At 41.0% G+C, this 18487-nt stretch overlaps 1 protein-coding gene across 2 annotated transcripts in view; it reads left to right on the top strand.

The window, feature by feature from the left end:
- zbtb16a (zinc finger and BTB domain containing 16a) overlaps positions 1 to 18487 on the top strand; it is a 350151-nt gene that overhangs the window by 277438 nt on the left and 54226 nt on the right. For both annotated transcript variants that reach the window (XM_034177822.1, XM_034177821.1), the window contains exon 5: positions 8400 to 8570. In XM_034177822.1, coding sequence (XP_034033713.1) covers positions 8400 to 8570 — 171 coding nt within the window. The remainder of the gene's footprint in view (positions 1 to 8399; positions 8571 to 18487) is intronic.

Genomic DNA, 18487 nt, shown 5'->3' with positions numbered 1-18487 from the left:
ACTAAGTCAGACAAAAGGTCTGAAAATTCACAGAGAAACTCACAGTAACGACCAGGTGGACTATAGATAATAACAAATAAAACTGGTTTTTGGGACTTCCAATTTGGATGGACAAGATTAAGAGTCAAGCTTTCAAATGAATTAAAGCTCTGTCTGGGTTTTTGATTAATTAATAAGCTGGAATGGAAGATTGCTGCTAATCCTCTGCCTCGGCCCTTGCTACGAGCGTTCTGGCAGTTAGTGTGACTCGGGGGTGTTGACTCATTTAAACTAACATATTCATCCTGCTGTAACCAGGTTTCTGTAAGGCAGAATAAATCAATATGTTGATCAATTATTATATCATTTACTAACAGGGACTTAGAAGAGAGAGACCTAATGTTTAATAGACCACATTTAACTGTTTTAGTCTGTGGTGCAGTTGAAGGTGCTATATTATTTTTTCTTTTTGAATTTTTATGCTTAAATAGATTTTTGCTGGTTATTGGTGGTCTGGGAGCAGGCACCGTCTCTACGGGGATTGGGTAATGAGGGGATGGCAGGGGGAGAGAAGCTGCAGAGAGGTGTGTAAGACTACAACTCTGCTTCCTGGTCCCAACCCTGGATAGTCACGGTTTGGAGGATTTAAGAAAATTGGCCAGATTTCTAGAAATGAGAGCTGCTCCATCCAAAGTGGGATGGATGCTGTCTCTCCTAACAAGACCAGGTTTTCCCCAGAAGTTTTGCCAATTATCTATGAAGCCCACCTCATTTTTTGGACACCACTCAGACAGCCAGCAATTCAAGGATAACATCCGGCTAAACATGTCACTCCCGGTCCGATTGGGGAGGGGCCCAGAGAAAACTACAGAGTCCGACATTGTTTTTGCAAAGTTACACACCGATTCAATGTTAATTTTAGTGACCTCCGATTGGCGTAACCGGGTGTCATTACTGCCGACGTGAATTACAATCTTACCAAATTTACGCTTAGCCTTAGCCAGCAGTTTCAAATTTCCTTCAATGTCGCCTGCTCTGGCCCCCGGAAGACAATTGTCTATGGTTGCTGGTGTCGCTAACTTCACATTTCTCAAAACAGAGTCGCCAATAACCAGAGTTTGATCCTCGGCGGGTGTGTCGTCGAGTGGGGAAAAACGGTTAGAAATGTGATCGGGTTGGCGGTGTACACGGGGCTTCTGTTTAGGGCTACGCTTCCTCCTCACAGTCACCCAGTCGGCCTGCTTTCCCGGCTGCTCGGGATCTGCCAGAGGGAAACTAACGGCGGCTAAGCTACCTTGGTCCGCACTGACTACAGGGGCCTGGCTAACTGTAGAATTTTCCACGGTGCGGAGCCGAGTCTCCAATTCGCCCAGCCTGGACTCTAAAGCTACGAATAAGCTACACTTATTACAAGTACCATTACTGCTAAAGGAGGCCAAGGAATAACTAAACATTTCACACCCAGAGCAGAAAAGTGCGAGAGAGACAGAAGCCGCCATGCTAAACCGGCTAAGAGCTAGTAGCTGCGCTAAGCTAGCGGATTCCTAAAAACACACAAAGTGAATAATGTGTAAATAATATTTAGAGGTGATTCAGCAGAGGGAGTGCTTTAGTTAAGGCATGTGAAGATTACACTGTGAAACAAATCGTTATCTAGCTAACGATCAGTCTAACTGCGCAGATTAAACAGCTAACAGATACAGCAAAACACCGCTGTGCTCCGGAACAGGAAGTGATACAATACCGCAGTGAGAGCCAACCACCAGAGATCCATCGGGACGGATGTCTGCAGACAAAACCGTGTTCGACCGCAAAGAGGTTAACCCTTTCTTCATCCATTCTTTGGTATCAGAGAAGAACATTGTGAGAGTCAACAAAGTTCCTACTCAGCCATTGCTAAAATGGACTGCATTTATGTAGCGCTGTTCCATCTATACCAGAAGCTCAAAGTGCTTTGCAATGATGCCTCGCATTCACCCATATATATACACACACACACACACACACACACTGATGTCAGGATGCTGCCATGCACGGTGCTCACTGCACACCAGGAGCAACTTGGGGATTAAGGATCTTACCCAAGGGCACTTCATGATTTTCTAGTCTAGCTGGGGTTTGAACCAAGGAACCTCTGGTCTCAAGGCCAGCACTTCTCCACTAGATAAAGGCTTTTTAATGCGGTGTCACCAACTGAACGGTCCCCCCTAAAAATTTGGTCTGCCCTGTGTTCACTGTGCATGCATAATTTCTGAGCATTAGGAGCGATTCACTGATTATCACCTCGTTTCTGCTTCAAACAGCACTCCAGTCATCATGTATCTTAGCGACAGATATCGGAAGCTTTTGTACCACAATCATTTCCACATAAATTCAGCATTATTTCATAATAAAGGATGGAGGAAGCAATCAGAGGGTGACAGCAGCATGTCTGAGTCTGACTCTCTACACCCAAAGCGATCAAAGGAAATAATGTGATTATTAACCATCAGATGACAAAGTCACAGCTTTTAGCAGAAACGAGGTCGTTTTAAGCAGAAATGAGGCAATAATCAGTGTATTGCTGCTGTGGTCCGAAATGACGCATGCGCAGTGAAGGCAGGGGGTCTAATTTTTAGTGTGGGACCATTCAGTCAGCGACACCAGTCCTCAAGGACCCCCAAACCTGCACATTTTCCATCTCTCCCTGCTCTTCCACAAGTTGATTTGCTAATTCAGGTGTCTGTTAGGAGTTAATTGGCTGTGAACCTAAATTAGCAAATCAGCTTGTGGCAGCGCAGGCAGAGATGGAAAATGTGCAGGTTCAGGGGTCCTTGAGGACCGGATTGAGAACCCCTGCACTACACCATCACCCCAGTTGCTATCATCATATTTCATAAGTGTGATTGTTTGGACCCTGAAATAAAATTCATGTACTGCATGACATCACAAAGTAATGCAGGTTACATACACACGTGGACTTTAACGGAAAACTAAGCGGCATGTCCACCATGAAACAATGACCCCCAAACTCAAAGTGCAGATTTACAGCTTCAGAGATGAACTCCTACACTTAAACTCAGAAAAATAAAATGAGCTGTTTGTTTGAACACGGAGGAATTTTGTGTTTTGTTTTGATTTTAAAACTGATTTTGCTTTATATTACATTCTGGATGTGCAGCAGCTCGTATGGCAGAGCGGGTGGGAGTGGGGGGGGGATTATTATACATCTGTAGCGTTTTCTGACGGTGTGAACAAGAACAGTGTTGAAATAGTGACTCGGCAGTGGAGCAGTCGGAGGTGAGCGGTGCCTTATGCTTTGTATTGCTGATCCTCTGGAGACCGTGAATGGCACATGATCCATTACTTCTCCTGCAAAAAGGTTTCTGTGGCTGCAGACTTTCAGACGTGTTCAGTGAAAACATCCTCCTTTTTCACAAAATCAAGCTCTGAGATAAAGTGATGAGACTTTTGCATTTACAGTCCTCTCCCGTCTCTAGCTGCTCGTCTCCATCCTTCGTCTTGGTGTCCTCCCTCCTTTCTGCTTCCTGCCATGCCGCGCGCTGATTGATCTACCGTGGCCCCTCCTCCTCCTGCACTGGTTATGAACGTGGGGCGTGCTGCTCTTCATAGATTTTTAAATTAGTGTCAGCTTTGCCCCAAAGATGTGTTATTGACTGATGAAATAGAAACTGAGCTCCAAACACTCAGGCCTTCCCCAGAGTTTTCCCCAGCCTGGTAATTGAAAAAGTGTGAAGGCAGTGTGTTCACGGCAGCGTGCGAGGTGTGCGCCTGTGATTTTCTGTTTGTGTGAGTCTTAATCTTGGTTGGACAAAATGCACAGCGCCTGCTGGAGTTGACATCGATTGAAGCATTGCTTAGGAGATCTTTATCTTTCTGCACATTCACTGAAACGTGGAATACTGTGCGCACCTTTCCTCTCAAAAATGCTTCCTGCCAACTTATGAAGCACGCCACATGTGAATCAGTTGGTGCATGTGTGTGTGACATGTGGGGACCTGTGGTGTGTGGGGGTAAGTGCCTTGAGGTGTGCTTTGAGTGCAGCTGACATTGCAGGCCAAGGTGACAGCCTTTGATAGTTCCACGGTGACGCTGCCTTTTCTTGACCCTTTGAGGAAAATATTTTCCTGGTTGTTTTTCTGTGCAGCTGCTCGAAATGTTATTTGTGCTTCTTTGGTGTGTCAAACTCCAAAAGAAAGTTTTCCCGGTGATTGTGGCTGCCACTTTTATCTGTACCAAGAAGGTTGTTTCCAATTTTGTGTGCTTGTTGGATTAAAAACAACTGAAAAACAAATGAAGGCACCCAACAGTTTTAATAAAAATAACCTGTTTTTAATGTGGGGAAATCTTTTACATCCTCTAGTACGGAGTCAGCTGATTGAACTCTGGCATGAGCAAACAGTTGATGCTGATGAGAATCCTGTGTGGGTGTGGTTTCCCCCTTGCATCACAATTTTGATATGTTGTTAAAAAATCATCTTCGATAAACACACACACATGCATATATATATATATATATATATATATATATATATATATATATATATACACTCAACAAAAATATAAACGCAACACTTTTGGTTTTGCTCCCATTTTGTATGAAATGAACTCAAATATCTAAAACTTTTTCCACATACACAATATCACCATTTCCCTCAAATATTGTTCACAAACCAGTCTAAATCTGTGATAGTGAGCACTTCTCCTTTGCTGAGATAATCCATCCCACCTCACAGGTGTGCCATATCAAGATGCTGATTAGACACCATGATTAGTGCACAGGTGTGCCTTAGACTGCCTACAATAAAAAGCCACTCTGAAAGGTGCAGTTTGATCACACAGCACAATGCCACAGATGTCGCAAGATTTGAGGGAGCGTGCAGTTGGCATGCTGACAGCAGGAATGTCAACCAGAGCTGTTGCTCGTGTATTGAATGTTCATTTCTCCACCATAAGCCGTCTCCAAAGGCGTTTCAGAGAATTTGGCAGTACATCCAACCAGCCTCACAACCGCAGACCACGTGTAACCACACCAGTCCAGGACCTCCACATCCAGCATGTTCACCTCCAAGATCGTCTGAGACCAGCCACTTGGACAGCTGCTGAACCAATCGGTTTGCATAACCAAAGAATTTCTGCACAAACTGTCAGAAACTGTCTCAGGGAAGCTCATCTGCATGCTCGTCATCCTCATCGGGGTCTCAACCTGACTCCAGTTCGTCGTCAGAACCGACTTGAGTGGGCAAATTCGCATTCGCTGGCGTTTGGCACGTTGGAGAGGTGTTCTCTTCACGGATGAATCCCGGTTCACACTGTCCAGGGCAGATGGCAGACAGCATGTGTGGCGTCGTGTGGGTGAGCGGTTTTCTGATGTCAATGTTGTGGATCGAGTGGCCCATGGTGGCGGTGGGGTTATGGTATGGGCAGGCGTCTGTTATGGACGAAGAACACAGGTGCATTTTATTGATGGCATTTTGAATGCACAGAGATACCGTGACGAGATCCTGAGGCCCATTGTTGTGCCATACATCCAAGAACATCACCTCATGTTGCAGCAGGATAATTTTACGGCCCCATGTTGCAAGGATCTGTACACAATATTTGGAAGCTGAAAATGTCCCAGTTCTTGCATGGCTGGCATACTCACCGGACATGTCACCCATTGACCATGTTTGGGATGCTCAGGACCGGCATACGACAGCGTGTACCAGTTCCTGCCAATATCCAGCAACTTCGCACAGCCATTGAAGAGGAGTGGACCAACATTCCACAGGCCACAATTGACAACCTGATCAACTCTATGCGAAGGAGATGTGTTGCACTGCATGAGGCAAATGGTGGTCACACCAGATACTGACTGGTATCCCCCCCCCCCCCCCCCCCCCCCCCCAATAAAAGAAAACTGCACCTTTCAGAGTGGCCTTTTATTGTGGACAGTCTAAGGCACACCTGTGCACTAATCATGGTTTCTAATCAGCATCTTGATATGGCACACCTGTGAGGTGGGATGGATTATCTCAGCAAAGGAGAAGTGCTCACTATCACAGATTTAGACTGGTTTGTGAACAATATTTGAGAGAAATGGTGATATTGTGTATGTGGAAAAAGTTTTAGATCTTTGAGTTTATCTCAAACAAAATGGGAGCAAAACCAAAAGTGTTGCGTTTATATTTTTGTTGTGTGTGTGTGTATATATATATATATATGTATATATATATATATATATGTATATATATATATATATATATATATATGTATATATGTGTGTGTGTGTGTGTGTGTGTGTGTGTGTGTGTTTATTTAGGCTTGTGTGCTTCATTATGCATTATTGAACACTTTTCAGGAGTGTGGGTTTTTTTTAGTAAGTTTAGACCATGGAAATAGAGACCTGGAATGGATGTCACATGACTAGCAGTGTGCCGCACAGCTGCCATTACTAAGGGTGGAGAGAGCACCTTGAGCCAGTTTAAACAGAAGTGAAATGAGGGAAAAAGGCAGCCAGTGCTTCACGATTAATTGCACCAACTACAAAAACAAATTTCCGAATACTAAAATGAACTGTACAGGAGCCTTAATGTAATTATGTAAAATAAATGTCTATTTTAAAGTCGTTATGTCGCAATTTAATATCAATATACTGAGACTATAACTCAACAGTGTAAGTTCTTTTCATTAAGCTGTGTTCACATGCATACAGATATGGAAACAAAAATGTTTAAATATATTTATGTCTATATATATACTTGCAGTTGTTTAATATGATATGTACATGGTGGTCACAGGCGGCATTTAAATTTTAACAGTGTGGTTGGAGGGGATGGAGGAGGTACTTTTTACCCTGACTGAGGGTTAAAAGTCATAAATTCTGAATGGCTTTATATCTACTTGTAATAAAATGTTAGTAAAAATCATATATATATATATATATATATATATATATATATATATGTATATATATATATATATATATATATATATATATATGTATATATATATATATATATATATATGTATATATATATATATATATATATATATATATATATATATATATATATGTTGTTGTCATTAAAAGACTAGCAGTAATATTACAGTGGAAAAAGCAGAAAGGTAAATGACCACAATGGCAAGGCATACTTCAGATTTATATTTTAATACATAAGGATTTTTTATCCAGGCATGTATGGGTTCATTCGAGCTTTTAATCAGCTTGAATACAACTTGCATGGCTTCATTTATAAAAATCCATTGAGAATTATGATGACAGGGAAAAAAACATCACAATAAATGAACAGAATGGCATATTTTCCCCAAATTTCCACACTTTACATAAAACATTTTTTTCTACCCAGACATGTATGGGTTCATTAGAAAGAGCAATTAAAGGGCTTTAAAACAAGCCTACTTTTATTAAAATCTGTTAACAAATAGCGACAATAGAGACAGAAAAGCAGCACAGTTTGTCATAATTTCCCCAAATTTATGCATTTTACATAAGTTTTTTTTTTCACCCACACATGCATAGGTTCATTGGAAAGAGCTTTCAAATGGCTTTAAAACAAGCCTACATTTATTAAAATCCGTTAAGAAATAGCGACGCTAGTGCAAAAAAAGCGGTCAGTTTATTATTATTGATCAGCACATCTCCACCCTTAGTAATGGCGCCGTCCTGTCCTGAGCGACACTAATAGATTGAGGCGTGCACATCCATTCCAGTCTCTTTTTCCATGTTTTAGACATATATGGAGTTTTGGTCGGGTCATGTGATTCTCTTATCAGATGTTTCATTTAAAACATAATTATTATTGTAATTTTACAACTTTACAACATTTTTTTGTTTGTTTTTGTGCTTTTGTTTTTTTTAATGTTGAGACTTTTAGTATTTTTATATATATATATATATATATATATATATATATATTTCTGACAATTTTCATCTTTGGCCAACTTTTAAATTTCCTTGAAGGTATCGTCATAATAGTGACGTGACACTGTCATAACTGTTACATGACACAGTCATGAAAGTGTCATAAACATTATGTCAATGTCATAAACATTTATGACTGCTGTCATTAAGTGTCATTCGGTTTTTATAATGACAAGTTGACATTTTTTGGGTTGTCTTGATTATAACAACTTGACTTTAATCAAAGTGAAATGACCAGAAGTTGTCTTTGGCCTTTTTGATCTTCGGTTGTATGCCAACTTGTCATTACAAAAACCGAATGACACTTAATGACAGCAGTCATAAACATTCATGACGTTGACATAATGATTGACACCTTCATGACAGTGTCATGTCACTATTATGACGATACCTTTTTGTACACGATGTGTGCTTTGTATGTACTGCTGTACACACTAATAAATGATTTATGTGACGCTAACATGCCCGTTGTGTGTTTGCTGTTGCTGTGCAGGTTCGGACATGGCCATCTTCTGCCTGCTGTGTGGGAAGCGTTTCCAGACACAGACAGCGTTACAGCAGCACATGGAAGTCCACGCTGGCGTCCGCAGTTACATTTGTAGTGAATGTAACCGGACATTCCCCAGCCATACTGCACTGAAACGCCACCTACGCTCACACACAGGTCAGTGCAAGTCTTCACTAATCAGATTTAAACGTGGTGTGAGATTATTAAAACCTGCCAATCACACACTTCCATCCATTTTGCAGCTCCAGACTCAAACGTATCCTGAGGCATTTCCAGTCTCTCTTACTGAATGTTCTGGTCTCCTGTTTTTGTGCTTATGTGCTTATGTCGGTAAACATTAATGTTATTTTTAAAAAAAACATTTAAAATGAACAATTATTTGGTTAAATTTCACATTTTTCAACCTGAGCTCTGTTTTTAGTTGTTTTGGGATCATCTCATCTTTCACTCAGGACAAAAATGAATGTAATCGGCGCATTATTGATTTAGAACACAAACACTGCCGCGGGCTAAGCGGCTAATTAATGTTATTGGACGAGGCAAGAAGAAGTCAGAGGAAACTGCTTTGTGTCGCCACTAAACATCCGAAAACATCATTACGAGTGTCTGGTTCAGTTCAGCTTTCAATTCAGTTTATCTATACAGTGACAAATCATGACATAAGTCGTCTTGAGGCACTTCACAAGAGAAGGTCTAACCTTACCCACCCTCTGAGGGAGCACACTGGCAACGGTGCTCAGGAAAAACTCCCTCAGCTATTTTGATTACAGGGAGAAACCTCAAGCAGACCAGACTCTATGAGGTGACCATCTGCTTTGGCAAATGTTAACAGTAACAAAATAACACATAAAACAAAGTGCAACAAAGAATTGTCAAACATTCCAAGACAGAAATGGTGCAGCACCAGGTGTCACAATGACCAATAGCTTAAAAAAAAAAAAAAAAAATCCAAATGGTGAAGACCAGAATCTCCAAAAATGGACTCCAATTGGGTGAGTCTGTGAGCAGCATGCTCCAGATTTTCACAGTTCTCCATAGGTTTCACATGTCTCTAGTCCTGGCAGGATTTTGGTGAATCAAATGATGGAAAAGGTTCTATGAAGGTTAACTGTGTTGGCAGCACAGAGGTCCTGGTTGCTGCTGGTCTTCCTCTTCATCAGCAACTTGTCCTCCAACAGAAAGCAACAGAAACCAGCCAGAACGAACAGTTCAGTCACATCATCTAACAACAGTAAACCTACTAAGTTCTAACATGTTAACCAACAGAAAAGTCCTACTGTACACTTCACAAACCTTCACCAGCACTATTTGGCTGTGATAAGACTGTTTCTTTCTCCACCAGTAAAGTCAGAAATTGAAGTTGGACGGAAAGAATATTAAATAGAACTAAATTAATGTGAATCATAAACTAAAGAGTGATGGAAGATAATGAGCCTTTAGTCTGGATTTACTGTAACACCACAGAATCAGTGGTCAGACTATTCCACAGAAAAGATGCATGATTAGAAAAAGTTCTGTGACCTGCTGACTTCTTCTTTACCATTGGAACACACAGTAATCCTGCATCTCGGGAATGCAGCACATGGGCTGGTACATAAGGTTTAATTATATCTGCTGGATAAGGAGGTGCTTGTCCATGTAGGACGTTGATAACAAAATCTTAAAAACTGACTTCAAATTAACCATCCGGGTCTGACGCTGTCATATACGACAGCTAAAACCAAGCTTTACTAAATTATAAATAACTTTTTAATGATATGAGATAGAAACTTACTTTTTTTTTTTTTTTTTTTGATGAAAAGTTAACTCCACGGACTTTCGAGCCAGCCATTGGCCATCTTTGTACTCCTCATAGAAGTTGTGTGATGACGTGCGCAATGTGAGTGTCCAATCGGAATTGGTTCACCATCACATGGTTTTCCAAAATCCAATCATAAGGCAGATTTATCTCACGTGAAAAGCCAAAGATCGTTTTCAGGAGTTATATGTTACTAGTTGGCCCGTTTGAATAGCCCCCTGGGTGCTCCAATGAGTACATACTATTCCAATGCGCCCTGCGCCATTACGCACAGCGATCAGTGAAGCAGACGGACCAGACGGAGAGCCTCTGATGACAATCTCACGTGCTCAAACAAAGAGTATGTAACTATCAGGATTGCTCCACTAGTTTGCATGTGAATGTTACTGGATAACTCTGTTGCTTTCTCGGCGTAAAGTCGCTCCTCAGAATGTAAGGAGCCAAAGTGGGCCAAAGTGTGAATGAAAGCTGCTTTAGGAGCAGCACAGAACACTCCAAAACACCATAGAAGTAGAAGTTTGTGATGTAACCTTTGTGTAATAGCAGACAGAAATTGCTTTGAGATGAAGATAAAAAACGCATCGACTATTTTGTATATATTGTTCAAAATGTGCATTAATGTTTATTGTTTGAAGCTTTTTGTTGTACAGTCTTTCACACAAGACCTCAAATTACCCTTATAAAGTGTCAAAACAGTTGTTTATTATAGTTTGCTGTGTGGTTTGAATAAATGTGTGGAAAATTATTTTTCTGCTTTACTTTTTCCTTTCTTATTTCTGATTGTAAACATTTATTACACTTATAAAACACAACAAAAGCATATATATTATGAAAGCACAGGTTGTCCTGAAAAAAAGAGACATAAACCTTGATTTTGGGATCCAGGGAGAGCTGTTAACAGCAATAATAAAACATTTATGCCAGGCGAGTGAACTGTCCAAAAAATGCCCTCAGGCCCCAGAGGGTTAATAAGAAGCCATTAAAAAGAGACGAAAACTGGGGTAATAGGGTCACACTTTCATTTATTGGTTATAATTCAAGCCACAGCCTTTTGAGTCATTTGAAGTGATCTGATGTTTGTCTGTGGCAAGCCAGAAAATAAAACATTACAATAATTAATTCAATATCAAACAAAGGCTTGAATCAATGTTTCTGTATCTGACACAGGCTGAATAAGTTGAATTTTCACAATATTATGCAAATGAAAGAAATCATTCCTGACATATCGTAGGTGTTCATTAAACCAAGGTGTTTGCAAGTCAGGGCAATGAGATTTTACAGTAAGTTAGTCTGTGCTGTACTCAGGCTGTCTGTGAGACTGTCCACTGAGTGGTCGTGTTCAGAAAGAGACTCCAGGATGTCAGGTAATCAGCACTAAATTCAGTTGGGGTACAGCAATGATCCAAAGACATTTCAGAAAGGGCCATGAGGGTGCAGGTTTTCTTTGCTTTTCACTGATGAACTCATCCCATCTGTTCAGAGTGATGTTAATCAGTGAAATAACCTGCTGGAGTCAGTAGCGGCAAAAAAAAAAAAAACCTGCTTCCTCTTGGCCCTTTCTAACATGTTTTTTTTTTTTTTTTTTTGGACACCACTGAATGAAGGAACTTATATCATCAGGCAGGATCGTGATACTTCAGATTTACTGAGTGAATGCACCAAAACTGCTGCCATAAGAGAGGATGTATCAATATCTGAATTGGCAGTACTGCGAGCCAGGACCAAGTTCAGAATATGACTACTGCAGTCAGCTGATCCCTCAATGAACTGATGAAATCCGAACATTTCCAGAACATCCAAAACACTTGAGTGAGGAATCCAAAGGCTTATCAGCGTGGCTATTAAAGTTACCAACAGTTAAGATCTCATCAGCATGAGTCACCAAATCGGAAAGAAACAAAATATTGGTTGAGCTAATGGAATTAATAAATGTGTGATTTGACAATGTTGGTTTTCTGAAGTAATGATCAAACAAGGAATCTTATTAATCTTTATCAGACAAATAATGTGAAAAACTTTCAATATTCAGTCCGCCCACCCCAAGTTGACCGGAGCATATTTAAATGTTGACACCTGTAGTCCTTCATTGACCCTTCCATGGCTGTAACTGCCATTCTAGAATGACGACCATGCATTTTTATCCCTCTGGTATGAAATGGGGGGAGAAGATATCACGATAGCATGTTAGGGGAAGTGGTGGTCTAGTGATTATGCGTTGGGCTTGAGACCAGAGGATCCTTGGTTCAAATCCCAGCCTGACCGGGAAATCACTAAGGGCCCTTGGGCAATGGTCCTTAATCCCCTAGTTCAGGGGTGCCCAAGTTCCATCCTCGAGAGCTAACTTCCTGACACTCTTAGTTGTCTCCCTGCTCCAACACACCTGAATCCAATGAAAGGCTCATTAAAAGCCTGCTAACGAGTCTTTCATTGGATTCAGGTGTGTTGAAGCAGGGAGACAACTAAGAGTGTCAGGAAGGTGGATCTCGAGGACCAAAGTTGGGCACCCCTGCGCCTAGTTGCTCCTGGTGTGTAGTGGGTGCCTCGCATGGCAGCAGCCTCACATCGGGGTCAGTGTGAGGTATTATTTGTAAAGCGCTTTGAGTGTTTGATGCAGATCGAAAGCGCTGTATAAATGAAGTCCATTTACCATTTGTCTGTCTGTCCATCTGTCCGTTGTTGCTTGTTAGGGCAATATCTCAAAAACGAGTTAACCAATTTTATTCAAATTCAGCATAGGGGTGTATTTGGGTGATCCCTGATACCAGTCGATTACAGTGACCTTGGGGTCAATTTCAAGGTCACAGCGAGATAATCCAGATTTGTCATTGCCACCCTTGTTAGCGCAATATCTCAAGAACCAGTTGATGAATTTCATTCATATTTAGCATAAGGGTGTACTTGGGTGACGCCCCCCCCCCCATCCCGACACTTTGTGTTACTGATTTGTGGGGAGCAGGGGGGTCTTGTTGTGTGCGCCATGGTCCACAGAGGCTGGATTGTAAGTGTTGTTTAAGTCCCTTTAAGTGGTACCGACTAGGTCAAAATTAGCTTGAGGCTCACGGACTGTTTTGTGTGTTGCATCACCAGTCACAGCGTCACAGTGTTTGATTGGCAGTGAAACATGGCGCTGCAGAACACGTGAAGCCTACTGATAAATGCTGCCTCCACATGTAGGGCGTGATGCACTGTAAGACCACGTGACCACAACACAGCTGAATAAACAGCATTAATTCAGGTCGGTGTGAAATGAACTCTGCTGCGGTTACAAGAAGCTTATTTACAGTGACTCTGTTTTTTTCACTCCACTAGTCATTTCTGTGAGAGCTGGCTCTACTGAGGCGAGGCTGCCGTGCTCATACATTGTTTGTGAGGTAGCAGAGGGAGCCTGATGGATGCTGCTGTTTACTCTGGAAAAAACATCCCACCCCTGTAACCATGACAGAATATGAACACATGGAAATGAATCCCATTTCAGCAGCGATGGAGAGAGGCTGTATTTCCCCCTCTCTCCCCTTTCTCTCTCTCTCTCTCCAGCCCGCAGCCTGTCTGCGACCTTAAATAACAGTCTCACTGCCAAAGCCGATTTACCTCACCGGCTCACAGATAAATATTTGAAACGAAAGGCAGCGAGATGAGAGCAGTCCGCCCTATTTACAAGTCAGGCGAATGCACCATTAGTGCGTGATGGGGTGGTGCTGGACAGGTTGCCGGTACAGTAGCCGTGCACACATTTGCTCTGGCCCACACACACACACACACACACACACACACACACACACACACACGGGAGGGCGACACAAGTAGTGTCTCATCCGCCGGTCCACCGGTGCGACGCAAATGTCACCTCAACTCTTGTGTGGAGCCGCAGACAAGACGTTGCACCTCATCCCACTGTGGGCGTGTGGTAAATCCCAATGAGCCAGCTATGAAAGCAATCATTTAAATATGACGTGCCGCCTTTTGTCATGGGATTAAAAAGTCGGCAACTTGCACAGCAATCACGGTAGCCAGGAACAGTCACTAATTTAGCCTTCAGAAAACGCTGCTCCCCTACATTTACACTTTGATCTTAATAATCTCATTCACACTTTGTTGGCTAATGAGGTAAAAATAGTTCATAAACAAGCGGAGCCAGACAAGCATGCCTGACACCATCAAACCGAAGTGGGCCGACAAGTATGTTCTCTTATGCACCACCCTCTAGTGGTGCACCAGCTCAAGGCTTTCCTCCACCAATGCTAAAATTCACAATATCCATGAATAGCAGTGTTTTTCAACATCCATGAAAAAATTCATGTGTACGTCTACGGTTCGACTACAAATTTCTGAACTATGTGAGGATTGGATGATCCCATCGAATCAAACGTCCTGTGCAAAATGTATTACATCTATAATGGTTTTCATCGCCGGCTGTTTGGTTGTCAACAGGTTTATCCATAATAATTTACTTTATATTTGCACAGTGGCATTGATTTCTAGGATATTTGTGCTTTGGTGAAATGGCATCCCACCAGTACTTAGTGCAAACACTGTTTTAGTTGCAGTCCAGCTTTGTTTTTTGGACCCATAAAAAGGGGGCAGTTGGCCTTTGTCAATGGTGTTTACTCTGAGTGGCCTCTCATTTTAACTCTACATTTCTAAAATAAGTAGAAATTCTGTTCATTTCTTATTGTCCGTAGATCTGAATTAATTCAGAATTCAACAATTCATGTTTTTTCTGGACTCAAATCTTTAAATAAAATTGATGGTACATCATTTTCATGGATGTCAAATGTTCCATCACATTTGTTCCTGTGGTTTGTTTGTTTACTTCTTATTGGGGCACCCATTTATTCACCATGTATCAGGAAAAGAAAAATATTTAAAAAGTATAAAAATGTGAGACTTTTCTAGAAAATTATCCAAAAAGATTTGATAACATTTCAGTTTCCTGGGACCATCTTTCCCTTAACCTTGACTCTTTTGACCAAATGACTCCAAAATGTAATCACCCAGTGGTGGGCACAGTTCCGCTAATCCACTAACCACTAATTATCAAAGCTAATATTTTCATTATCAGATTAGCTTTTCAGATAACATTGAAAACCATCATCGGACCAGTTATCTTCCGATAAGTTTTGGTCCAATAATTTTTAGACTGCTAACATATTTTTTCCGGTGTGGTGAATAAAGCTTAACAGTTACAAACATCTATTAAGTCTAAAACCAGTTGAATACCTACATGTTAAATGTTTTGTAGTAAATGTGCAGTTCTACTGATATACTGGCAATATCACCCAAGTCATCCAGAGGCATACAGTTTTAACTTATGGTTAAAATTTTAACCAAACTAATTTCAGACAAATTATTTAAATTAATGTCACGTCTGAAGTTTTATAAAGTGAAAATATCAGATATATGTTTTAGTTTTAAAGTAATGCACTAATTTTGAAAGTTTTAGTGTGGGCTTGCGGTGTCCAGGTGCATTATGGGTAATCTCAGTACATTCATGACAGAAGAAATGCATTTGAGATGCTCTGATCAGGCTCCACACGGACAACAGCATTAAACTCTTTGTATATTGTAACTAAAACTCTCGTGAATATATTCTCTGGCCCGTTCAAAGCAGGGAACCACTCAACAAAGAGCATGCTGCTGTTTTCTATAGACATCAAGTGAGATGAAAAAACTGCCACTGAACTTGCAGAGTTTGTGAGCTTTGACAGACGCATCCTCTGTTGGATTCCCTATAGGTCAGGCAACTCACCAAGGTGCCCTTGAGCAAGATCCTTAATCCCCACATTGCTCCCTGTTTGCAGTTGCGATCCTTGCATCGCAGCACCCTATTGTGTGCGTGCGTGTGTGTGTCTGAGCAAACTTTGTAAATTTCCTGGAAACCATTTTAAGAAATCAGATTTTCTCATTGTTCAATCATGCAACACACTATAAATAATACCTCATTTGTGTTCACGTAGCAGAGAAAATAATTTGTTCGGGCTGGTGAATGATTCAAGTGCATTAACTCCTCTCATCATTAAGGCAGACCGCAAACAATATTCTTCATTTATGAGAGGAATGTTTTGCTTCACAACGTGTTACTTCTCTCATTAACCTTTATTATAGATATTGTTACTCAGAGTACTAGAAGTCAGTCACTTTATAGATAATTTATCATTTCATTCAGTCACAGATGAGGCCAATCATGTTCCGTTATTAGGTGTTTGGTGATGCAGATGTCTTTGCAGCTGAATCAAGGTCTAAGTCTTTAGGGTCCTGGTGCTACCTGTCTTGCTGTATGGTTGTGAGGCTTGGATGCTAACCAGTGACCTAAAGTGATCACTTAAATAAGATAAGATCAACTTTATTGATCCCACAGCAGGGAAGATCACTTGTTGCAGAAGCAAGAGTCGCACAGCAGTAAAGAAAGAGAAAAATATTTACATTAAAGAAAGGTGGCTAAAGTATGTTGCGATATTTGGTGGTGGGTGCATCAGTACTGATATGAGCAGTTTACAGTGAGTATAAGTACGTATAGATATGGTAAAATTATTTCACAGGATAAATTGCACAGTTGTGCATGTAATAAAGCACAAAAGGTGGGAGAAGACGTAGTTGTGCAAAATCAGCAGGTGGTTATGGTGCTAGAAACATTTTGAGGTATTAAATAGTCTGACTGCAGTTGGAATAGATGACCTGCAGAGGTGTTCTGTTTTGCACTGAGAGTGCAGCAATCTATTACTGAAGGAGCTGCTTAAGACTCACACAGTCTCATGTAAGCGGTGAGAGGGGTGTCCATAATTTATGCCAGCTTTGCTAACATCCTCCTCTCACCCACCAATTCTATGGTGTCCAGAGTGAATTCCAGGACAAAGATATCTAGATATCTTTGGTACTAGGTCTTTTCGGAGGATCCTTGAGTTTCGTAGAATGACTTTGAGTCAAGCTGGTGGTTAGTTTGAGAGACAAAGGTAAGGAGTATTTGTATTGTGAGGGAGCATCAGTTTTGATGCTTTGACCATGTGGCACATTTCTCTGTGCATGATCCAGCACATAGGTGCCTGAGTGTTGAGGACTACAGTAGCTGGAGGAGTCCAAGGGGGTGCCCACGTTTCACATGGTTGCGTGATATAGATGGTTATTTTAGAGATATAAGAATGGGTCCATCCAGAACCTAATGTGGTTCTGTGGTGTTGTGGATGCGGCACCAACGCATGCTCCCATATTTGAGTTGATGTGCCTCGGCCTGACTACAGAGGTAAATTCAGCCAATCAACTTCGTTGTTGTCACTCTAACACACGTGCATCCCATAAGGTCGCTGCCTATAACCAAGACAAACTGGCGGGTGAACATCACAGTCGGCCACAAAAGTAATCAAGTCGCGCAGTTTGACATAAGCTGCTGATTTATACCATGTGACATGCAAAAACAACCAATGCACAGTATAAAATTATGTCTCAAAATACCATGTTTTCCAGAGTATTTTTGTTTGTTTGTTTTTGTTTTTACTTGTTTAGGATGTTCTACATCTTATACTCCAGGGTGACTTATATACTGAAAAATCATGCATTTATCATAAAAAAAAAAAAATAAATAATAATAATAATAACAATAATCAGGCTTTCCCAGGAATCAAAGCACCAAACAAAATAAACTCCACTAATAAAATAAATGACAACAATAAAAGTACACTATAGTAATGAACAAAAGTCCCCAAATACAATAATACAGAAAAAGCTGCAAGTTGTATAACGCAAAATACAGTAATCAATAACTCATGAGACGTACATGTCAGCAGCAGCAAAATACAATCAGCAGCCTTCTGTGATTTCTACTGGCTTCAGTCACTGACCACAGCAACAGACCTGCTCCTGGAGTCTTTAGAGGAGTCGGAATTTATTTATTTATTCATTTTTTTTATCTGCACCTTTGTGTGCAGTAACTAAATCATCCCTAATTCAAACCTATTTTTTTTGTCAGTGTGCTTTTTTTATTTGTGTGTTTTTTGTTTGGTTGTTTTTTTTTTGTTGTTGTTGTTCGTTTGTTTGTTTTTTGTTTGTTTTTGTTTGTTTTTGCTGCTGCAGGAAGTCGATGTTAAATCTTTGGAGCTCCATTTGTTGAGAAAACGTAAAGTGTTGAGGTAAACCTGCCGATCAGCTGATAATGTATGTACAGTCACACACACAGCGTGGGCCCACGGCAGCTCATTGTTCTCGTCACCCGACATCCTCCACACACACACACACACACACACACGTACACGTACACACACACACACACAGACCAAACCTTCATTAA

The sequence above is a fragment of the Thalassophryne amazonica genome, chromosome 9 (genome assembly GCF_902500255.1).
Source record: "Thalassophryne amazonica chromosome 9, fThaAma1.1, whole genome shotgun sequence".
NCBI lineage: Eukaryota > Metazoa > Chordata > Actinopteri > Batrachoidiformes > Batrachoididae > Thalassophryne > Thalassophryne amazonica.
Note: the sequence above shows the minus strand (reverse complement) of the source record. Positions and strands in the feature narration are given on the sequence as shown.